The sequence below is a fragment of the Phyllostomus discolor genome, chromosome 10 (genome assembly GCF_004126475.2).
Source record: "Phyllostomus discolor isolate MPI-MPIP mPhyDis1 chromosome 10, mPhyDis1.pri.v3, whole genome shotgun sequence".
NCBI classification, from domain to species: domain Eukaryota; kingdom Metazoa; phylum Chordata; class Mammalia; order Chiroptera; family Phyllostomidae; genus Phyllostomus; species Phyllostomus discolor.
In genome coordinates, this window is record NC_040912.2 from 48,307,062 (window position 1) to 48,332,760 (window position 25,699).

At 34.5% G+C, this 25,699-nt stretch overlaps 1 protein-coding gene across 1 annotated transcript in view; it reads right to left on the reverse strand.

Moving 5' to 3' along the window:
* Positions 1-4,802: 4,802 nt before the first annotated feature.
* NAMPT (nicotinamide phosphoribosyltransferase) overlaps positions 4,803-25,699 on the reverse strand; it is a 35,875-nt gene continuing 14,978 nt past the window's right edge. The window contains exons 5-11 of the mRNA XM_028525138.2: positions 22,326-22,484; positions 21,636-21,772; positions 16,838-17,063; positions 14,401-14,520; positions 9,560-9,700; positions 8,092-8,226; positions 4,803-5,972 (exon numbers count right to left, since the gene is read on the reverse strand). Of these exons, the coding sequence (XP_028380939.1) occupies positions 5,862-5,972; positions 8,092-8,226; positions 9,560-9,700; positions 14,401-14,520; positions 16,838-17,063; positions 21,636-21,772; positions 22,326-22,484 (1,029 nt within the window). The 3' untranslated portion in view covers positions 4,803-5,861. The remainder of the gene's footprint in view (positions 5,973-8,091; positions 8,227-9,559; positions 9,701-14,400; positions 14,521-16,837; positions 17,064-21,635; positions 21,773-22,325; positions 22,485-25,699) is intronic.

Consider the following 25,699-nt stretch of genomic DNA (forward strand, 5'->3'; position numbering starts at 1 on the left):
GTTTTTTGTTTTTTTCAAAGAAGGGGAGAAACAGGAACATGTTTGTTTATTGGCTGAGTAGAAAGGGAGAGGCTGAAGGTTAGGAGTTGGTTTTTCCCAGGCTCAGAAATCTGGTAGAAATCTTCAGGTAACTTATGAAGACCTAATCAGAAGTAAACTTTTAGCCAATTCATCAGGAAACCTTATAAGCACAAGAGCTAATTCATTTTAATAACAACTACAGAATGATCTCCCTAGTTAAGTAAAAGATGTGACAGCTCAGTAGCCAATTACAAAATTAAAATTTTAAAAACAACGGGTCAGGATTATAACTCTTAAACTGAATTGTTTCCAACCAAAGAATGATGCTTTTTCTCTGGGATAACATAAATCAATATAAACCAAAACTGTATTTTTTTGCAGAGATTATGCTGTGAGTTGGTAGAAAAATCAACTGGCAGGCTACGCTACTCACTGAGAGAGCAACGTGAGTTCTGAAAAGTGGTAAAAGCCTCAGGTCCCTTGTGAATATACCAATGAAGTCACCCAAAGTCCTGTATACCAGCGAGGTGAGGGGTCAATCAGCCCATGTGACAGTATGCAGGCAAATTCCTGATTTTCCTAAGAATTCATTTTCATGTTAATTTAAGAAGTTTTTGGTGAAGTTGATAACTCAAATGATTTTAAATTCCTAAGAACCTATTTCTCTTTGCTGAAATAACTTAAATATTTTAATAGACTTTAATGGAATGAAGAACTGGGAACCAAATACAGTTGTCTCTGGGGAAGAGAATAATTTGAGAAATTTCTGAATAAAAAATTAAAAAAGAATCTGAATACATGGGAGAGGCTACGGGTTTAACTGGCTACAGACTGCTGTGGCTGGCCTCTTTAAAACATAAAATGTAGATCTTAAAACATTCAAAAGCAAACAAAAATTTAAAAATATATTTAAAGGCTTGAACACTTGGGCCTGTATCAGTAAAAGGGATGTTTGTAGCAAGCTAAAGAAACCAAGAAATTTTTTATCTAAATTATTCCTTCCCTTATCCATTTTAGTCGTCAAATGGATGGAGGGAAGGAACAGGAACATGGTTTAGGACATCAACCCGTTGGCAACTGTACTCAAGCACTTTTTAATCAGCTGGTACTTGTCAGCTATGTTTGGACCCTTCCAAGTGGCTGAGCTCCTTGTGCAGGCCTGCCTATCAGCACTTTCCACTGCCTGATCCCTTTGAAGTTCGCACCCCTCCTCACTGCTGCCTGGTCCTTTCCCTTCACTCACTGAACACTTTGGCACCTGATTTAGTTTTCCTCTCCACTACAACTTCTGCCGTCTTCCTGGAGGATTTATTGTCTACCCATACAACCCACTTGTCCTTTCAGGTTTCTTGGTCTTGTCTCATCTCCAATGGCCTTTCCTTCATTTAGCCACTGCAAAGTCACACCTTGGATTGTACTACACCATGAACTTGCTCCTCTCAGATCACTAAATCCAGGCATCGTTGGTGTCACGACTAGTGTTTCTTATCCTAAACTTGCCTGTTCAGCTCCCAGCAGATCAGAGTTGTCATCAATCCACTGGACTCTAGCTCGCAATGCTTTGTGTTGCCTTCACACCGTTATCTATCCAGTTTAGATACTGTGGGACCATTACTTCAACAACTCAATTATTTCAATAACTATTCAATTATTGTCTCTTTTTCTTTTAAACTTATCTAGCAAAACTCCAAGTGTCTCCATTTTCTCTGTGTCTGTACCCAAGCATCACAGTGCTACTAGGAAGGGAAAGAAAAAAAATCAGAGCAGGCAAATTTTCACTGTAAGTTCTCACTCACCAGAGTTGGGTCCTCCACATTACTCTACAATCCTATTATACCTCCGGTCACTTTATTCACCACGGTAACTGTTTTAAAATTGCAGTTTTTTTAAAAACTATCCCTCTGGTCTCTGGCTTGACAAAATCTGCATATACACCTAGCCTCTCTTCCTTCTAAAATAAAAGCACCCCCTTCCATTTAAGAGCCAATCCCTCCACCAGTGCCTCGGACCCCATCCTCTTCTACCTTCTGTGAAACCCAATACTTTCACTGTTCCCTTCTGGCTCTTTTATCTTTAACTTCTCCCTCTTTCCTGGATCCTTTTTAAAGATAAAGCAATAGCTGAAAAAAGGAAAGCAAAACATGCTATTGCCTCAGTCTCTCCTTTTCACGTCCCAAATTCAGAGTTGTGTAGGGTAGCTTCTTTCTGACATCTGCCTCCTCTACTATCTGGAATGAAATCTCTAAGCCTCCAATTATTTCCAGGAGGTTAAACCCAATATATGCTTTTGATTTCTCACTCTACTTGATCTCTTAGCAGCATTAAACACCTGTGCAGAAAAACTCTCTTCCCTTTGCTTTCATGACTTTAATCCTCCCGATTTTCTTCTACCTCTTTAGCTACTGCTTGTCAATCTCCTTTGCCTGCTCACCTTTTGCCACCTAACTTTCAGAGATCCTATGGTTTTGCTCTTTCTTTACTCTAAAGCAGAACTTGGCACATTTTCTTCTTTAAATAATCATATAGTAAATTATTTTTAGGCTTTGCAAGCTGTAAGGTCCCTGTTAAACTAAATGCTGTCACTGTAGCATGAAAGCATACACAGATAATAATTAAACTATGAGCAAAGTTGTGTTCCAATAAAACTTTATTTACAAAAATAGATGAAGGACTAGGTGTGGCCTGTGGTTTGCCAGGCCATGCTCTACACTCTCCTTAGAGAAGTACTTTTTCCTGTGCCTCCAAGGGCCATCTATACATCAAATTCTTATCATGAGACCTTTCTGCCCCCAAATCTATATATCCAGCTACTTAATATACACATTTAAGTATCTCAAAGACGTCTCAAGTCTTTATACAGGAATTGTGCTTTCTCCCCAAAACTGGTCTCCTTCCAGTGTTCGCTCTTAGTTAAGAGGCACTGCCATTCATAAAGTTGCACAAAGCAGAAAACAGGAGTCATCTTTGACACCTCTCCCTCTCACTCTGTAATTCTTTGAACTGAAGGAAGACCAAAAAAAAGCAAGTCTAGAAATATGCCATTACTGGAAGCACACAGTCAAATTTAACGTTTCACTAATAGAGCTAAACTTTATTTCCATGTTTATTAAATGTTTATCTTTGATGTCGAATACATATTAGAATTGATTTAACATACAACTTTGGAGAAAAGTGGACATTCTCCACTGAATGGGTTAAAAAGGAATGTAAAACTATAAAATACTTGTTTAAATGTTGAATTCTAAATTATGGCAAACAGAACAATAAATACCTTGCCATTTTTCTCTTTCTAGTTTTCCAAATTATAAAATATTTTTCATAACAATTTATTTCAAGAAAGGAAATAAGGGATAATCACTAAAACCATTTTACTTTAAGTATAGAGTACAAATAAAGAGTCTTAACACAGAACTATCTCCTATTTAAAATACAAATACTTCATGATGTTACGAATTGAGGAGGATTAACTGATGTCAGCTGCAAATCTAAAGATTTAAGCAAACCCACATGCCATTTGCTTTTGTCTGGAATAAGTTAGGCTGATTTAAGGGTGACATGGCAGAGTTCTATCTGATTATCTATGTTAACCACTGCTACTCAGAATGGTGATGGGCTAATACTAAGTGCTTAGGATGGAAATTCAGGATTAATCAGTTACAAGTGGCTAAGAGCTAACAGAATTAATCATTCCACCCTGCCATCTATGGCCATGTCCAAATGTACAGATTTTAGCATTCACTGAAAGTTTTAAAATAAAACTCCTCTAGACACTCTGAAACTGCTGAAATTCACAGTACAAAATAATACTGTCTGTAGTATAATTCCAGTGTTTGAACAAAATCAAACTTATGGGTGGTCATCACAGGTATTATTGGTAATAAATGTATTTTCTTTTAATTTACTATAAGCCCCTTAGCACATTTTGTGAAGATGTGTTCTTTTTAATGCTACTAATTGTTACTTGAATACATTTTTAAAAATCAGCTTAAAATTATTTTTTACCAGAAATTACAAGACGAAAACTTTTACTGAAGGAGAATAACACTTACTATTCACATTAAACAAGTGTTTAGAATCATCTGCAAAAAAAATTACTTTCTTGTGTAACTGTTCAGGTCAGATGATTTATGGCTTTTCAATTTATAAAATTTCACATTTAATATGTTAAAGCTTTTCTAAATCGGTCTTCCAACCAGATTCTTTGATGAGAAAAGAAAGGACAAAAGAGAGACGAACTCTGTATCAACTTAGCCTCCTCTCTTCCCTGAAAACCATTATTTCTCATAAAATTCAAGGCACACTCCTGAAGAGCCAGATAATAAACATTTCAGGCTTTCTGGGCCATGTGGTCACTACTGCAACTATTCCTGCTGCTGCCTAAGAAAGCTGCCACGGACAAGATTTTACCAAGAAAAAAAAAAAAAGAAAAGAAAAAGCAAAAAAAAAAAGCGCAGTCCAAATTGGCCTGTGGGCCATAGATGTCCAATCCCCTGCCTTACAAGAATAGACCTATATGTAAAGGAATCAATTATAAACCCCAAAAGACAAACAAATGGTCTCCTGTCAGATGTGATGACTGACTCAGAATCTAGCAGTTAATCACTCTAGAACATTGTGAGGTTGAACACTTTGAAATTAGCCAACTTTCTGCTTCTGGTTAAGATTCTTCTATTCAAACATGTCATCATGCTTTTTCATTGGGGATCATTCATCTTCATTTAAAAACTTAATGAAATGCTATTTATTAAGGGATTCAGTTTAAAATTAATAAATGATGTCCATACAATTTAATATTCAATTTAATTTTTTAAAAAACTTAATGAAAAATATAACAGAATCAAAAAATTTAAAATAATAAGTACACTGACTACCCATTCCAGTATTAAGTCATATTAACCATAGAATAGGAAAAATAAACTCAGACGTGTAATTACTTTAAAATACACTACTTCCATTTTTGTCAGTATTTTACATTTATGTATATATTCTATAGTGGAAGCAGAAATTCTTTCTAAAAACATTATCTCCTTAAAATCTTGAGGTGAATATTATAGCCACAGGCAATATCTGACATATAAAACTGCAGTACAGGCCTTTCAGATTTGGCATTTCACTGGTACAATACAATGACCAACGTATATAATCACTGTACAGTGCCTAGACATTCCAGTAAGAACCATTATTTTCTTTAATGTAGAATGATTAATACATATTCTACAAGGGGCAGTGAAATTAGTAATTCTATAGGGTATGTCCCGACATAATTTTCAAATTGTACATAACACAAACAACTTTGTTAAGGCCATGTTTTATTTGCTGATTAATGGACAAAAGGCAATGTAAATTATTTTCAAGTATTTTCTTGAAAGTCTGTGCTCATAAAAATCATGAAAAGTTGGAAAGTGTTAAATCACTGAAACTTTAAATATATCGTACACAATCTTGTTTGTACAAAAATACAAGTTAAATATAAACATAAAGCAATCATGATAATTTTATGCAAATCTGTTTTATGTGATCTTTAGTTATATATAAAAGTTTCTCAGTTCTGTTATTTGAGAAAAGATCAATACCAGATTAAATTACTATCTATTGGCAAAGGGCCTAAAAAGCTTACTTGAGCATTGATCTTTTACATGGTCAAGTGCATTTACTAATTTGAGATCACCTAAACACTGGAAAAAACGAAAAAAATTAAAGGGCAGTATGTCCATAAACCAACAAATAATTTGGCTGTAATGTATCATAAAATAAAGAAACCCCACACATCTGTACAATGTGTTATGTATCACACATTCGCACACACAGGCAAGAACACTCACGCAGTCAGAAAACAAAGTCTAATGAGGTGTTGCTTCCAGTTCAATATTCAGCTTTGCATTTTTTCTTACTTCATCAAATGAATAGCTTTTTGTCACCTTCCCATTCTTGAAGACAGTATGGAGAAGATCCTGCACAAATATAACAATACTAAAATTTAATGATTAGACTATCAAGCAAAATACTTACCGTATGCGATGCTTGATGAATGAGTAAATACAGAGTTATGCCTCAAGTTATGAAATTGTTTTACATGCAGAGAATGCTGGTAGAGCAGGCAGAGAGCAAGGCATTATCTAAAATGGTTATGTAGAAATATTTAACTTTTATGAACAGAAATGATTTAACATTACATTCTTAGGACAGTTTTCCTTAAAGAAAAAACCAAAACACCTAGATGACCCCATCTTCCTCTCCCCCCCAGGTAGAACACAAGTTGCCCAGAACCCTGGCTGTTGCTGATAATCACCACTGACGGTGCAAGAAGAAAAACCTGCCAGACTTTCCCTTGTTCCTAGCCAACAGACTCAACACCAGTTAAATGCATAAGCCTGGAATTTAATAAATTTGTTAGTTACCGAGTTTTTGACTTAAAATAAGCAAACAAACAAAACCCTGAAGAAGAAGAAACCAAACCTAAACAGAAACAAAAATAATTATTGATTTCTTAACTAATGCACAGTGACTGATTTAAAGAGACACTGTATATATCCAAAAGTCACTGATATATGTAATCCATTTGATCCCTGCAAGGGTAGCAAAGATATATTAGCAAAGACAATTTAAGAAATTAGGACTAAATTCCCTTTTGGGTCTGTTAAAGCCACTACTGTCTCACTGAAGAATTATCTGCTTCTAATTTCCCTTTGAAAAAATCATAATCTACCATGTTTAAGTTTTCTATCTAGTATGAATATTGTTAAACATATGATATTACACATCATTGTTTTTTAAATCGCACTGCTCTAGCCATAGCATTTTCTTTCATAAAGTTAAATATAACCTGTCAAAATGCTTAGATACTGCCTTAAATATTCTGGAATATCATTCACATATGCTTAATATCAATGGCTTTTTTAAATTAATAGTTATGATTATGCCTAAAGTAATTCAGGATAGTCCTGGTAGCTACAATTAAGTGAAAGCTACTCAAAGAACTGCATAAACAGGCTCTATAAAGGGATCTAATTCTAAAATTTGTTTATAAACTTTTTTTCATTAAAGTTAACAAAAATGTTATTTTGTTAATTCTGGTTCAAAATCTTAAAATATAATAAAAGTAACAAGTAGAATATTTGAAATAACAAATCTAAAGTTATAAGTTAATGTGTTTATGTTTAATGTAAATTTTCTCTTGTGAATATATTCATGAGTAGTTTCCCTCTAAAATTGAGTAGTTTTTTAATTCAGAGGCTTCAAAAATAGAAATTTTGTAACTTTTGAGTTCACAAATATAAACGTACTTGTATATGTTAAAGACCATTAGATCATATGGACTACTTTAGCATACTATAAATTTTTCCAATTTGGTTGACTTGAATCCGAAAACAGTTAAGTCTAGGTTTCACCTTTTATTCCTTATGTAATCACATAGTTTTCACCTTTTACACTAATAAGGTAACATAATTTGCCTTTTTATCCCATAGAGTTGCTGTGACAATCAAATGAGACTAAAGAAAACCATCTAGACTGGATTGTTGTTTTTTAAAAATTAAGTTAACTTTAACAACATTTGAGAATTTGGATAGTCTTTCTTTTAACTATTAAAATTACCAAAGCTTATAGTAATATAGATAGCTATGGGAAGTGTAAGAGCATCCTTTAAGTGTTTGTAATATTCCTCTTCGGAAAAAATTCACTACTAATTGGCAAAAAAAAAATTCTCTGCTCATGGGCAAAAAATGGAAGATCAAATACAGGTTGCTGAAACTTATAGTCACTACTCTGCTGGTCACTATTTGGAAAAACTTTTACTTTTTTTGAATGTTACAAAATATTTCACCCAAAGTATAAATAAGTCTCACATTTATGATCTAACCATTTTTTGTTTTTCATCCTAATTGGGTAGGCTAAGTCAGCTATTGTATAATTTATAAAAAACTACTTTGTCCTCCAAAAAAATTGTTCTGAAAATAATTTAAAACTAAAATACAACATAAAATCCTCCTTTTTAAATTTGGAGAGCCAAGCTATTACTGTTAAAACAAAACAAAACAAAACAAAACAAACTTTATCAGCATAGATACATACATGACCATATTCCTCAAGGTCTCCTTTTCCTTCCTCTAGTGTAACAAAATTCCCTGCTGGTGTCCTATGTAAAGATAATCGGCCCTTTTTGGACCTTTTGTTGGGATCAGCAACTGGGTCCTTGAAGACATTAATCTGAAATCCAAATTCAGAAAAAGAAGACTAATCATAAGAAATGGTCACTTAACTCTATTTTAAAAAGCCATACACTTAATTTATGTATAAATTTTAAGGCATTTTATAGGTATAATGAAACCAATCCACATCAAACTTTTAGAAACATAATTCTAGCCTGTTTTGGAGGACAGAGTGAGTCCTCTGCTAGGAAAAAACAAAATCTAAATCTTGGCTATCCTTTCTTACCACTGCAGAACACCAAATCCTCCTTTGTAGGAAGTCACTGAGGTTAACATTAATCCTTAAGGTATCTTCTTTTACATTACAAGTTGTCTTTAAACTGATCTAGGCATAGCACAGGCATGCTAGAAAAACAATTCCAGGTCAACTCAATTATATAATCTGTGGCTCCAGAAGTAGGATTTTACTAAGGTAAAGGCTTTCCTATTTAATAACCTTTCCATTTTGCTACTTTTTATTCTATTACCTTGTTACTATTAGAAGCAAAAAAGACCTAGAGAACCTAAGAGCAGAATGCTTGCTTCACAATAAGAAAGGCAGGGGGCAAAACATAGTAAGAAGCAACTACTGATGGCTTTGAAAGAAGCAGGTGGGTCAATCCCAGTAATCTCCAAAGAAAGGTGGAGGTGAACAAAGCAGGGTATTGAACCGTGTGTTCTTAGGCGAGGATTCCCCTCCTCCACCCTCTACCCATGGACTCTTAAGCAGGGGTGTCCAACCTTTTGGCGTCTGTGGGCCACACTAGAAGAAGAGTTGTCTTAGGCCACATATTAAATACACATACACTAAACTGATGAGCAAAAAAAAAAAAAAAAGGTTTTAAGTAAATTTACAATTATGTGCTGGGCTGCATTCATAGCCATCCTGAGCCACATGCTGCCCAAGAGCCGTGGGTTGGACACTGGAGTGTATGAAGGGCTAAGGGGAATACCGTTCAGTTGCCTAGCAGCTTGGGTTCCCCTATTCTAAGGCTATGAGCACATGATTCTGGTAACAGAACTCCAACCTCACACTCCACCTTTCTAGGTTAGCTGATGTTCCTAGTCAAGTAGGGTCAATTTTTTATTCAAAGTTCTATACTGTAGGGAGCAGTAGAAAATGATTGACCTGCACTGTCTCTGAATCTCTCATCTCATTTTTCCTAGTCTCCTTTATTGTCCTAAGCCATGCTATATTTATTACCTAGTGTCTCTTTTCTTTCCTTTTTTATGAGCTACAGTGAGTGATACCTGACAATATATTAATATCTCAGGACCTTTTATTCTTTATAACTGCATTCTACATAGACACATAAAGAAGGTACTAACATATTAAAGGTTACAGGACATACCCCAAGGCCATTGGTTATAACGTAACTACATTTGAAGGAACAATTCAAGAGGTCCCTTGTTAATTTCTGCAGCAAAGCTCCACCAGAACCGAAAGAAACATTTTCAATACTCCATTTTTTTTGTTTCATGCCTTCTACAATCTAGAAGATTAAAAAAATAAAACAAATGCTAAATTATTTGGAAGAGAAAAACAACAACAACAACAACAAAAACACTAAGTAATTTGGAAGAAAAAGAAGGTAATTGGGAAGAAAAAGATAATATGGGCCCATATGCATCAATAGCCCATACTGATGAATAAACCCATCCTACAATTGTCTTACAACACAGTAAATAATAAAGTATATACAAAATTACATCCCACATTTTCTATTTTAAAAATCCAACTATCCCAAAAAGGGCAATCTGAAAGGGATTTTGTATTGTCGTCATACCTGTGGTTAGGATTAAGGAAATGAAGGAAATTAGAGGGTAAGAAAAAAATTGGTTATAAGTAGCTAAGTTTACTTGAATACACTTCTCTGCCTCCTGTAGTTGTGGCCCAGATGCCAGCAGCACAAGCAATGAAACCTAGACATTTGTCCCGTATTACTATATGTTATCTATCACATGCCATAATACATGTCAAATGTAATGGGGCATTTAAAAAATAAATTGATATTGGTGGTAAAACAATATAAAATATTCTCTCCTACATATCAGTTCAGACACTGTCAGAGTCATTTTACTCTGGCTGGAACTCCAGTGCCATAAACACAATTATGACTAGACTGGGCATTAACATTTATCATTGGATCATTTTTGGCAGAAAGATTATCTACAAGCCAGCTAGAGAGACCTGTTTGAACATATAGTTCTGACAACTAGAATAGTTTTTATCAAGGGACACATAATTTAAGTTACACTGATTTATTAAACTACATTATTATTGTCATTTATATTTCTTTTTTCTAAGTAGGACTTATTTACCCTGCATCTGTCTTATGTATCATATCTTGAATCACTTTTAAGGTAGAAGGCTGTGCCCTGGCTGGTGTAGCTCAGTGGACTGAGCACCAACCTGTGAGCCAAAGGGTCTCCAGTTTGATTCCCAGTCAGGGCTCATGCCTGGGTTGGGGGCCAGGTCTCCAGTAGGGGGGCTGAGAGAGGCAACCATGCATTGATGTTTCTCTACCTCTCTTTTTCCCTCCCTTCCCCTCTCTAAAAAGAAATAAATAAAATCTTTAAAAAAAAGGGCAGAAGGTTTCAAGTGAAATTTAGTAATTGTTCCTTAATTTCATGAGAATAGTAAAAAGTAAGTACTGGAAAGTCTAGTTCCTTTTTATTGAAACAGAATTTTCAGAAATAATTGAAAATCATAAGCAGATTTAATTTTATGCAAATCATTAATATAAATTCACTATATTCTCCTCAAATAGTAAGAGTCTTAACCTGATGTATCTACTATTTGCAACAATGAACAATAAAAATATTTTAACAATCCCACATTAAAAAAGGCAAGTTTCTTCCTAAATCCCATCTAATTCTACTACTATATGTGATAAATCAAGATGAAAACATAAACAATTTAATTTAAAGTGATTCCTTAGGATATATATATATATACAAACTCAGTCTCATGTCATTATTATTAAACCTGAATTCAAAAGTATTCAAAGGTCCTGGATTCAGATTTATTTTTTATTGATATAACCGTGAACACAGTATAACTAAAAAAATAAAAATCTTATAAACAATACAAAATTAAGACGTTTCAAAACAGTAAATTTCAATATGGAAGAAATGTAAAGAGTAGAAAACAAATATGGAGGAAAAGAAAGGGAAATGATTGGAGGGTAAGGTGGTGAGGTTAAAACAAACAAACAAACAAACAAACAACAAACAAACAGAAAATAAGTTTTGGACCTGTCATATGATTTTAGATATGCCTCAGAAGCATAAGAATGAGGAAATTACAAAGAGTAATCACCTAATGTCATATCTCTGCACTCCTGGGCCAGTTTCTTACAGATATTCTTCTAATATAGCTGCACCAAAAGTTATACAATTCAGACAATTTAAAGTTTAAGTGAGCTGTTCTGTTAAGAGTACAGGAAATTACAGAATCTGGGAGAAAATTATTACTTAAAAATATTTACACATACCATCAAAAGGAAATCTGATTAGACATAAATTGACAAAATTTAACTATTAGACACTACTCTTCGTTTTCCTATTTATGCCCAGGGTATCTAACTGAAATGAGAAGAGCCATATTATGCCATCAGTATTTAAATAAAATGTTCTTGTGCCCTGGCTGGATATATCTCAGTTGTCAGAGAATTGTCCTAGTACACCAAGACTGTGGGTTCAATCCGCAGTCAGGGCACATACAAGAAACACCCAATGAATACATCAATAAGTGGAATAATAAATTGGTATCTCTGTGTGTGTCTCTCTCCCCTCCATCTCTCTAAAATCAATAAAAAGTTTTAAAATATTTTTGTTATCACATCCATACATCTCAATCATGCACTATGATCTATAATTGTTTTTACAATACATTATATTTAGATAAATTAATGTGTCCCTATTGTTAAGATTTATATAAATCTTCTATTTAGTCTATGGACCAAAGTTGTGAGGGTTAGGGGAAATTTCCTAGAAATGTAAAGAAAAGGGTTCTAGGGAAAAAATACTAGATAGCTAAAAGGAAAGAAAAGTGTTTAAAATATGTGGGACTTCACTTGCAAAGAAATCTTCTCACCAAAATTTGAGAATTTGATATCATTTTAACATTGTTAATGAACCACTCCAATAGAAAGGTCTCCCCGATAAATCAAGATGACTGAATCCCTAACCAAGACACAAACAGAAAAAGAAGATATCTGTATTTTGTCCAACACAAAAGAGATTTTACTTCTTTTCCTAAATAAGCAGACTGATTTTGGTACACACAAGCTAGGGCGTGCTTATGTCATAAATTTCATGTGGATGTCACAGGGAAGACTGGGAATAAGCAGTCCAAATAGTGAGGCTGACAGTCAATGAAAGAAGTCAGATGTCTGAAATTAAACAGATTTTTCATTTTGTCAAACTTAAGGCATCCAATTTAGTATATATAAAAAGCAAAAGCACTACATAAATCCTTCCTTCTGCTTCTAAAAACTTATTTTGACCCACTTCCAATATGAAGAAAGCAGGTTTCACTCTTTAGGTAAATCAACATGAGTACATTTGCATTACAAAAATTATTCATTCTCTGATCATTCTGTTTAAGGTTTTACCAATGCCAATCACTATTTGTGTGCCTGTCTCAGTATTTGACTTTTCGTTCATGGTTAAAAAAAAAAAAGAAAAGAAAAAAAAGAAAGCCAAGAGTTTCAGTTTCTAAAGGGAAGTTCAAATACCTGATTGAACATTCCAACTTAGGGCCCACCACTGGAACAAGGGAGGGCAGATATAAGTAGAGGGAAGAACATGGAGCTAATGGTTTTCCTGAAAATGGTACAGTACCCTGCCCATGTTTCTTCATCTGAAAGAAGGATAAAGAGGGTACCTACTAAACTGCCTAAAGTGTAGAAATGGGATGCCAAGATAAGAAACCTTTGATTCAGCTGAGCTAAAAAGACAACAGAAATTACACATGCCCACTGAGATCTCTAAAATAAGGTCTTTTTCCTCATCACTACAGACTTTTTTTCTATTTCTTCTTTCCCTTTCACAGGAAAGCCCCAAATGTTCCAACCCAAATGTCTTACAGGAGTCTGGGGAATTTCCACTTTTCTTGGGCAAAGCAGTTTGGGAGAGTTGGTGGAAGAAACCTCATTTTGGAACTCTAAATCCATATCACTACAGAAATCCTATTTCTTCTATTCAGTAGTTCTTTCTTTTAAATGACTCTTTGGAAAACACATTATTTAAAATTTGAGTACTGATCTTACTCTAACCACACTAAATTCTGTCAAACAGAAAAATCTTTGATGACTCATATTATACAAGTGGATACCATTGGGGACTGGTATACATTAAAATGTCAATGGTTTATAAGGGCAGAGAGTCCACATTATGAAATCAGTGATAACCATAACTTTTTGGAGTATATTTTATGAAGTTATAGCTCTTCAGAAGCTTATCTGAGAATAAAAGAGGCAAAAGTTTAACATAATACACTATTTGACTAAATCTAACAATAATAGTGATGACAGTCGAGGCTTAATTTAGAAGAGCTGACCAACCATTTTATAATTTTGAAAACACACATATGAATACATGTGAGTTTCACATGGTTAGAGTATGTGAAGCTCCACTCCATTAAAACTGAACCTGTATGAGCAGTGTCAAGACTTTTTGTTTTAGCACTGACTGGTGTGGCTCAGCAGATTGAGTGCTAGCCTGTGAACAAAAGGGTCACTGGTTTGATTCCCAGTCAGGGCACATGCCTGGGTCGCAGGCCAGGTCCTTGGTGGGGGTGTGTGAGAGGCAACTACACACTGATGTTTCTCTCCCACCCTTCTGTTCTCTCTAAAAATAAACTAAAATCTTAAAAAAAAAAGAAAGACTTTTGTTTTATATACAAGGAACATTCCTTGACTGGCGTTGTCTTGTTTGATAGTGATACTTTGTTAGGCTTGTCATCCAGGGTGGCCAGTGAGAACTGGGAATAGCAAATGTGGTTTGGTTGGTACTTCTATACTTTAAGTTACTATTCTTTATAAAATCTAAGCAATTAACAGAAAAGACACACACTCTTACGAAAAGAATAAATTGTGCTGAAATTATAAATGTATTATTTATCAAACTAATAAAAAAGGAGTTTAATTACGGTTATCTTATTGGAACACTTAATATAAACACATACCTCTTGTAAAGTATTAATATCTACTCCATCCCCTTGAATAACTCGAAGATAAGGTGGTAGCAGCTTGTAGCCCTTTGAGTTCTCAGTAACAGGGAACTTTTTACCCAAAATATCCAAAACCTGTACAGAAAAATACACACCCAACACAAAATAACTAAAAATGAAAAAAAAGTATAAAAGCTTTCCAAAGTTAAAAAAGTGACTTTGATTTGCTAGACAATCTTGAGAATATAAAAAACAATCAATTTACTCAAAAAATTTTACCTTATGTGTAAATCTTTCAAAATTTAGTCTGAATTCCTTCTGATAATGTTAGAAACAGGCATTCTATTTCTATCACATCATTTTAACAGTAAAGTGTCTCAAAACAGTATTTTTCCCTACATCTTTTAAATTATATAGATTCATTTAAAAAAAAAAACTAACATTAGGAGCTTAAGATAGTAAATAAAGGTATAGAAAGCACTACTTAACAAACTCTTGATTATACTTTTGATTTGGATTTATTCTTTTTGTCCCTGATAGTTTTGTTTGGTTTAATTTTGATAAAACAAATATAAATCCATTTGAATTACAAAGTTCAGAGAACTATGATTTGCAAGACAAAGTTGGAAATGAAGCACATATAACCCAATTTCTCTGAAGTTCTCCTCAATTAAAGATGACACACAATTTTTAAGCTAAACTGCATAATATGCAAATCATACCACTCATTCATTAACTACTAAAAGTTGTGTAGCAGCTGAAATACCCAAACATTGATTTAAAATTTCTCAGAAAGCTTAAAAATTCAAAAGACCTATCAGACAATTTTCCTCCTCAACAACACTCCCTTCTCCTAAACAGACTGATGATTCTAACAATGAGGAAATTCCATATTGATGACTTTCTTCTTCTTCTTCTTCTTCTTTTTTAAGATTTTATTTATTTATTTTCAGAGAGGGAAGGTAGGGAGAAAGAGAGAGAGAAACATCAATCCTGCAACCCAGGCATGTACCCCGACTGGGAATCGAACCTGCGATACTTTGGTTTGCAGCCCGCACTCAATCCACTGAGCTACGCCAGCCAGGGCCAGACTTTATTATTCTTAAAACTAAGTCTACATATTTTTTTATTAGGTAACAGGAAAAACATGAAAACTGTTAAATTTGTTAAAACTAAATCTGTTAACATTTGAGGCTAAGATAAGACTTTAAGGCTCTGGCTGATGTGGCTCAGTGGCTTGAGTGCTGGCCTGCAACCCAAGAGGTTGCCAGGTTGATTCCAGTCAGGGCACGTGCCTGAGTTGCCAGCCAGGTCCCCAGCTCGGGGCACATGAGAGGCAACCACACATTGCTGTTTCTCTACTTCCTCTCTCTCCCCCTCCTCCCGCTCTGTCTAAAAATAAATAAATAAAATCTAAAAAAAAAAGACTTTAAGATTGGCCTATTACATAACAGGATAAGAAAAGACTTCCTTGGTTCTATATTCCCCTTTTTTAAGTGGTAATTTATCATCCAATCATTAGGTGGGAAACTGGTAAAATGAGAAGGTGACAATGACAATGGATACTTGGCTATTTTACATGTTGTGTGACCTTGAGCAAGTTACTTTAACCTCTTTATCTAAGTCTGTTTCTTGGTCTATAAAAAGAGAATGTAATACTTATCATAGCGAGTAAATGACAGCTTAAGTACAGCACCTAATGCAATATTTTTCTAGTGATGAGGATCAAATAACCTGCTCTAATTTAGTACTTTTCAAAGAAGGCAAACCAAGTCCTGAATACTAAAAACAGACAACACTGCTACACTGAGGACTGAAGTACCTTTAAAGAATTACTACTTGAGTGGATTGAGCGCAGGCTGCGAACCAAAGTGTCGCAGGTTCAATTCCCAACAAGGGTACGTGCCTGCGTTGCAGGTCACAGCCCCCAGCAACCGCGCATTGATGTTTCTCTCTCTCTCTCTCTCTTTCTCCCTCCCTTCCCTCTCTAAAAATAAATAAAATAAAATCTTAGAAAAAAAAAAGAATCACTACTTGAGTATTTTCAATTTTTTTTTTTACTACATCACCTTCCACATATTTCTTTTGCACTAAGAATTTGAAAGGTATAGCAATGGCTTGTGATAAAAGAAAAATAAACAAACTATAAACTTGGTTAAGTCACAGGATTCCTTAAAATGGTAATGCTATTTATTAATTTTGAAAGTAAGCAGGAAATATCAGTAGTACTTAACTGTCTATTTGACAGTTTATATAAGTAACCCATAAGTCTGGGTACCCTTTCTGTTATTATCGTGTGACCTTGGGCAAATCTATTACCCTCTCCTGGCTGCAACTCTAAAATAAGGTCCAGATAGCTCTGAAATGGCATGTGTATAAATAAAATCAAAAGTAGTGTTGATGCAGCTGGTCGACAGGCATTTTAATAATCAAGTTATGTATTAAAATTTACCTTTAATACAGTGTCAAGAGGATTTCCAGAATCGGGTCTGATTATTAGTGGTGCTTCTGTACTTCTTGATACTATTAAATGTCTTAGATCTTCACCCCATATTTTCTCACACGCATTATAAATATCATAGCTATCGCTGACCACAGATACAGGCACTGATGAAAACTGTGTTACTATATGTTCAAAAGCATCTTTTTCATGGTCTTTCCCCCAAGCTGTTATGGTACTAGAAAACAAAATGAAGATACAGATTTACTTAGGCGGTCACATTACTGTTCCTGAATCATATCTCATGTTTACTATACTATACCATCAACACTTCAGAGAAAGTGAGTGATTTAGTTTAAAGAATGCACAACAGGTTAGTCAAATAGTTGGACTAAACCACCCCTTGAATAACTTTTTTAAAGACTGAAACTTAATATTTTTCCTTTCCAATAGTTAGTTTAGCTATTAAGTCATATTCAACTTTTTTGGGAGGTACTCCTGAACCTACTCATTTGAACTCAGTGAATTAAAAAGCCCTTACTGAATGCACTCAATTCGTTATGCCCAGATGTTAGAAAAAATGAACACATGCTCCCATTATTTGCTAGGCAATGTAAAGCACTTAGCTCCCTCCTGTGAATTTTCAAAACCATATTCCAATAATAGCAGACATGTATTTGATCTTTTTTATCTTTCAAAATCTAAAACTTAAAGGCAACTACTTAACCTATATACAGATCCATATAGTCAACTAAATCTTTACCTATTGTATCTTCTAATGGTAAGTCATTTATTTCATTTATAATATTTAGTTTGTACAGAACATAATTTAGATGGGAAATAAAGTGTGAGAGTTTCTATGAAGCAAGAATTGTTACAGTGATTTTTATAATGTCCTCAATAATGGTTCTTCTTATTGAACAGATTAATAATATGTAACTTAAGTACTTGTGGGCTAATACAGAAGTAGGAAAAATAAGTTAATAATAATAATATAATAATAAATAATAAAAGAATAAATGTTTTGCATACTCACAACTGTCAACCTACTTATGTCTACCTGTGTATACAATCTTTTTATTATATACAAAATAATAAATTTGAAGATTGCCATTTCTTCATGCCAAGTAATTTTTCTTTATTCCCCAATTTTCTAGTCTTTGCCTTTACCTCATTTTCATAAGCAAAACAATGAAAAGACAACCCTTTCATTTATTGTAGAACACTATGCAGATTAAGTTTACCTCAAATAGTTTGAAGTGTCATACTAATTTATGTTTCAAATTGTTATTTCATTTCTACTTTTTTTTTGAAGGACTAGAGTAAACAACATTTTCCATGCTGCCAATGGTATGCTGGGCATAGCAGAGCATGTACCATTCAGGTTTATTTATCCAGAGACACTACTCTTGTCTGAAATGGAGAAATGGCCTATTTACACAGTGAACACTCTTCTAAACAACTAGAGGCTGCCAGTAACTATGTTGGCCTCATAGGTATTATGCAAACATCTACAGGCTAAGGGGAAATTAAGACATGATGAAGAGAAGCCCTTTCTTCATATTAAGAATTGCTACTGTTGCCCTGGCCAGGTGGCTCAGTTGGTCAGAGTATTGTCTGGTACATCAAAAGGTTGTCAGTTCGATCCCTAGTTGGGGGGCATACAGGAGGCAACCAACTGATGCTTCTCTCTCACAGTGATGTGTGTGTGTCCCCCTCTCTAAAATCAATAAAAAATATATTTTAATGTGAGGATTAAAAAAAACAAAGAAGAATTGCTACTGTCCTCTTTATCAGGGACACAATCTAGACTTGCAATACTGCAGAGCTTTGTAACTGAAGAAAAAATATCCTACAGTTAGAGGTCATTGCTTATGCAGTTATGTTTTACTAGCATTGTATCAATAGTCATCTAACTCAGCTATTTGTGTTTATCATGTCTAGCAAATTTAACTGTTCATTTTCAGCCTTTATTTTATGTTTTCTCTGTGGCATTTGAACTTTCCTGAAGCTTTCTCTCCCATGACTTCAATAACACCTCCTACGTTTTGATTTTTTCCTACTTCTACAGCTCCTTTTCAGTCTCCAACAGATGCTATGCTCTCTCTCCTTTCTTCATTCTGACCAAAGGTTCTGATCTGGGCACTTGTCTCCCTTTATACATCTCTGTGAATCGAAAAACTCTATATGCTTTTAAAAATATTGTGTGATGAGGGTTTCCAAAATGTGTACTCTAGCACAGGTTTTGCTTCTGTACTTCAGATGTACTTTGTTAGGTAGGAAGATGAGTATCTTCATCTCATTATCCCAGTCATTTCCTAAAGCATCCTGTACATAATCCAAATGTTTTATCTATTCTTCTAGTATAGTATTTGGTCTATGAAGACCAAATTGGTCTTCATAGTATTTGGTCTATAGTATTTGGTCTTTTTCATAAATATTTACTCAATGAACTCTATTTATGCTAATATTCCAATGTGCGGTACATAATTAGATACCTTTCCCAAGTTTGAGGGAAAAGTTATGTAACTGAATATTTCTAAACCCAGATTAACATATTCCTTAAGAAAATATCTATAATAATGGCAGTGCTGTAAATTTTAGAGTTCACTTATTTAAAAGTTATTTTAGATATCAGCTCATTTATTCTCATTTATGCCAGCTGATGTTAAAGATGTAAAATTTTTGCTCCTCCTTTTGTTTGGCTGGATGGAGGAACTGAAAAACAGAGAGATAAGTGATTTGCCCAAGGCCACCCATATGTCAGCTGTGAAGTTCTATTCACTATACTGTTGTTTAAAAGACTTTTGTATTTAAGGTCATTTGAAATACTCTTAATTTATATCAAGGAGTTGAACACTTACAAATGTAGTAAATACTATGTGACTGTATAAGTAGAATGGATTTTCACCATGTTAACATGAAAACCCTAAAGATGACACTGACGCTATCTTTTTATTCTCAGATTTATAGTACTATACACATGATGTTATTACTATGAAATAAAACCATTAGTCAAGTGTCTAACACACAGATACTATAGTAAGTTTTAAAAAATGTATATACATCTAAGTCTGAAATAAAAATACTGTTAACACTAAAACCATTATCTGTTCATAAATTTTCCCAGTTTCACTAGTCTTAAATGTGGCATTCAATAAGGCCCTAATATGGCAATTCTCATAAATGTTAGCTGAATCTACTCTCTACTGAGTCCTAATTCAAATCATCAAGTTCTAGCAACTTCATCCCCCAAGCCATTGCTCATGTTTATCTGCTTCTTTCCATTCATTTTGGCCAGTTGGTTTTGAACCTTGTCACCTCTCATAACTGCTGCAATAGCTTCCTATAAGGCCTCCTACCTTCTTGTTTCTCTTTTCCAATTCAGAAGAAACCCTGCTATCAAAATAATGTTCCTAAAATATTTCTCTAACATCACTTCTTTGCTCAAACATTTCAATGCTCACTTCCATTTGAAAATGGAATTAGAATAACCTAGCATAAATTTGAGAGTCTTCACTAACCTGTCTTCCCAGTTTACCTTTTGTTCCCTACAGTCTCAATGTGTTATCCCTGATTCCCTAAACACATTCAGTCTCCTCTTTCTTTCTGGCTCTTTCAGGACAATGTGTGATGCATGGTAGGCATGCAGTAAATTCTCATTTAGAGAATGCGTCATCCCCGTGACTGCCATTAGATTTTACCATTCCTTCAATAAGTCGATTTCACATCCTACCTCCATAAATCCTTTCTTGATTCTGTCATCGGAATGCAATCGTTCCTTCCCTTCCTTCCCTTGCACCACTAGAGCGCTTTGATTGTACTCCCTTAAAAGTATTTAATCAACAGAGAAGAACATCACTACTGTACTATTTTATCCTGAAGAGAGTCAAATTTCTATCCCTTGTAGTGCTCAGTAGATTAACTTGAATAAATGTTTAGCTTTTGCATCATATAAAACAAGTGCTTAATAAATATAAATTACTTTTTATAAAAAGCTCAAGCTTTATTCTAAGCTCACTACTGGTTTTGGCACCCTGCAATATTCTACTGTAAGTAAGACTTAATAAACCTCCCAGAAAGTAAATAAATTTTGTTACAAGAACCAGAAACAAAGTTTGACATGATTGTTTTAGCTTTTAATTTTTTTTTCTATTACCATTTATTCCACCACACCCACTTCTACTCCCCACCCCCATCCCAGCATATCTTTTCAAAACAAATTAACTCTAGGATCAGACCAGCTGCTGCTTAGATTACAACTGCCTCCTAGTTCGCCTTGAGATAATTTAGTGAGATTAGATAAGGAAGCAAAAGGAGAATCTGAACTTTCTTCTTTTCATTGAGAGGGCTTACTTGCTCATCTACAATTGAGGGTACTGAGTCCAGATGACAATTCCGAAGGCAAAGACAGGTGAGGTCATGTAGAAGAGCAGGGAAAGGGAAAAAAGTGATCAGGTTTGAGTGGTTCTAGACTTAATTTAACAGATACAATATATCTGCACATGGCCATAAGAGCAGCTGAAAAAGTCCTTTAAAGAAAAACCTATAAGAGCAATATACCAATTAAAAAGAAAAGCTTTTAAACTGTTTTCATTAGATGGTTACAAGTTCTCTACCTCCCGGATACTAATCTTTACACAAAGATAAGTAATAAATTTGTATTGCTTAAGGTCATGAAGCATTACTAGAGAACCCAGCTCTATATTTAAGCAAAATTATAACTGAATTACAAATAAACAAAGGAAAAAACTTATTAATTATAGACAACAAATATTTAGATGGCAAGAGAATGAAAACAGAATTTTACCTGTGTTCTGCTGCGGGAACAGAGTAGCCTGGAACAGGATCTTTTGTTCCATAGTATTTTTTAATTAAAGCAATTCCTGCTACTGTATCTGTTCCTTTGAAGTTAACCAAATGAGCAGACGCTCCTATGCCAGCAGTCTGGAAAATAAACCCAAAACCAAATCCAAAAGAAGAAAAAAAAAAAGACCCATACTTGGGTATAGACCATATAGCTCCCAAAGAATTACTGTCTTCTGCTATTCTTAGAGAGATATTGAACTATTATCAGAGAAAACAGTTCCTATGACAAAGATCCAGTTTTCTTACGTATTTAATAATTCAACTGTTACCTCCTCAAAGAGAATGGTTTAACAGTGACCCACTCCCATTTCCCATCACCCTCTTTTCCCTTACTCTGCCTAATGCTTCTCTGTAGCATTATCTGACATCTGCCATATTACGTTTGTCTGTCAGTCTATCTACCCACTCATCTGATATATAAAGGATAGAAACATTTGTTGAAGACTATATTCCATGAACTTTAAACAGAGGCTAACACACAGTAGGTACTTTATCTGTTCACTCAATTTCTAGAGTTTCAAAATGTGGCCTATGCAGACCAACATCAATCCCATAACTTCCCAGGAAGTTTATAATTGTAACCTACTGACAATCTACATTTTATTCAATGAGGTTTTCTTCAGTTCCTTACCTCTTGGGAAGAGACTCCTCTGTAGCCAAAATCATGCAACTTGTATTCCAGACCATCTAAGTTACCAGATGTTTCTAACAAATATTTGGCCAGTATTTTCTTCTGCTCTCTAGAATTTGTGGCCACAGTGATTGGATACCAGGACTGAACAAGAATGGTCTGTAGTAATAAAATTAACCACAAATATTAATACATAAAATACTGGGTTCTTTCTGAGGAGAATCCTAGCTTTCCCTGGAGATATGTTCTGAACTTCCACACTACTGGAAATACCATTTAGACATTTCAACTGTACAACAGGATGTCATCGCATGCATTCCAGATACAGTGCATAGCTTGGCTCTCAAATCAGCAACATAAAGGAAAAGCACACCAGGTCCTTAATAGTTGAGAACATCACATTTTTATCCAAATCTCCAAAGATGCAAATAATAGTTGGAAAGACTATCTGTGATGCAGGACTAACTTTTGAAAGTATTTTCAATCTGTCATGGACTAATAGTTTTTTTTAAATACATACACACTTGGATGGTGAGGCAACTACCATAAACGTTTCTAAATGCTTATTCTTGATTTCTGTGTTTAATGTGAAGCTGTATCAAATAGTTCATGGACCAGCACTGGTCCATGGTCTACACCTTGAACAGTATAGTATGGGTCTAAAGTTATCCTTTTACTCCTCTAGACAGACTTGGATCTAATACAACTATTGGTAGGTTATATACTTGAATGCTTTTGCTTAGCACTAGGGAATTCTATCCACTGAGTTGTGCTTTATGTCCATAGTTTTTATCAGAAAACTATGGTGACTTTTTATCAGAAGTCACTTTAAGAAGGCAGCATGAAACATTTCTGCATGTCGTAAAACTGCAAGGCCACTATTTATAATATACTTAGTACCTATTATGTAAGTTATCAAATGAGGACAACATGAAAGAATCACTAAGTTCCTTCTTTCTGATAAGAACTGTACCTTGGTTTTCTATTTCACCTTTGCTGTCAGGAAACCCAAAGTAAGTCTGATGCTTAATCATGGCAAATATATTAATTATTATGGCTTGGGAATTCATACCTTCTCCATAATAGGACCATAACTTTCTATCTTTATTTTATAAACCAGATAGTCTATTATTAGAAGTGGTCTCAAATTTATTTCAGAAAGACCTAAGATAACAACGTTTGACTGCAATCAATAATCTATTTAATGTACCAATTAGGTTTTACAAAACTAGTTTTTACTGAATACCAGTTAAGTGATCAATAAATAAAATAAGTAAAAACAAAAGATTATTTAACCTTGGATTTTCCGACTCGGTCACCTAAAAAGAAAAAACAAACAAACTGTAGCATTAGACTCCTATGATGACTGATTAAATATGGCCCCAAATCTTTGCAGCTCTTCTCATCAAAAGATGGAATCTATTTCTTCATCCCTTGATTCTGGGCTGTACTTATGATTTGCTTTTAACCAACAGAATGTGGCAGAAGTCATCTTGTATGACTTTCAAAGCTACTGTTTCAAGAGGTTTTGCAGGTCTCAGTCTCCTGGATCCTTGAGACTACAATGCTGTGAAGAAGCTAAGTTACTGAGAGAGGCCCAACAGTTCCTGCTGTCTCAGAGAGGCCCCAGACTGCCCTGTCCTAGCTGGATCCTCAGCTGCATGCAGACACCAAAGTCCAAGCAAGAGCAGCAGAGAAGCATCTAGTCAACACAGAATCATGAGAAATAACAGCTATTTTATTTTGGGATCATTTGTTAAATAACAACAGAAAACTAAAGCAACTACTAACTTAAACTCTATAACCAATTACCTTCAATCTCTAACCATTCTGTTTCTGAAATTACTCTTCTGATTCCACTGCCATTGCCCATGATTACCTACCTCTAATCTCTGACTTCCTCTTCACTTCCTTTAGGATGATAACCACTGATTATCATCCTAAAGAGAATGTTTTATTCAGGTCCTGCTATTCCTTAAAGTCATTTAATGACTATCATCCATAGAGGAAAAAGCCAATTCATACAGAAATTCGAGGCTTCCTATAATCTTGTCTTATTTACCATCTAGAGGTTGATTTCCTACTATATCTCCCACTTTAATGCTGAAGTTCCCTTTGGGCTATTTGCTACTCTAAAAATGGTTTTTAAAAATATTCTAAGGATATTGCTCAGCTATTCCTCTTCTTTATTAAAATTTATTTACTGGGTTGGCCAAGAAGTTCATTTGTTTTTTCCCATATGCTGGCTGCAGTTGTGCTTAGTTGTCTTTAACTTCGTTCAAATAATTGTGTTAGATTGTCTTGTGAAAGCTGTCGTATCAGCATTAAAAAATATCTTATCAAAATGGGTGAATTTTTGTGTAGGCATTTTTAAAACTGAAAATGAAAGAAAATATACAACACTGTCAGTGTACTATACTTTATTATTTCAAGAAAGGTATAAATGCAACTGAAATGCAAAAAGATTTGTGTAGTATATGCACAAGGTGCTACGATCAATCAAACATGTCAAAAATGGTTTGCATAGTTTGTTGGTACTACTGACATATCGGTCAAATACTTCTTTGCTATGGGGCTGTCTTATGCATTGGAAGATGTTTAGCAGTACCCATGGCCTCTACACATTAAAAGCCAGACAGTGGGAGTTAGCTGACATACTCAAAATATCTAAATCAATAAAGTTATTGGTGAAAATGAAAAATGTGTCTTTTATTTTATGGAAAAAAATGTAACAGACTAATATGTTTTCCAATTCAGATTCCTTAGAATTACCTATTTTTTCTCTACCAATTTATCATTCTTACATATGTTAGTGGTTAGTTAAGAGTAAATTGCTGCCTGGCTGGCGTAGCTCAGTAGATTGAGCGTGGGCTGCGAACCAAAGTGTCGCAGGTTCAATTCCCAGTCAGGGTACATGCCTGGGTTGCAGACCATGACTCCCAGCAACCCCACACTGATGTTTCTCTGTCTCTCTGTCTCTTTCTCCTTCCCTTCCCTCTCTAAAAATAAATAAAATTAAGAAAAAAAGAATAAATTGCTCCTCCCCCAAAGACCCTTAAATAAGACATATCTTGTCCTAATTTCTGTGTCCAGAACTTTTTTGTTCATAGCTAATACTCAATCAATGTTCACTTGTTGAATTTAATTCAATGAACTCATACTTTAATTTAACTTACACTGACATTATCTAGGAGTATGAAAAAGATAAAACATAACGTGAACAACTCTAGTTGAGTTAAAAGGTAGAAGATTGACCTTACCCCTCGAAAAATGCCAGGGAAGGAAGGAAATAACTATCAGACACAGTGATCCTTCACATCACCATTTCCTTTTCATAGTCCAACAAAATCAGCTTAAATTATACTCTTAACAAA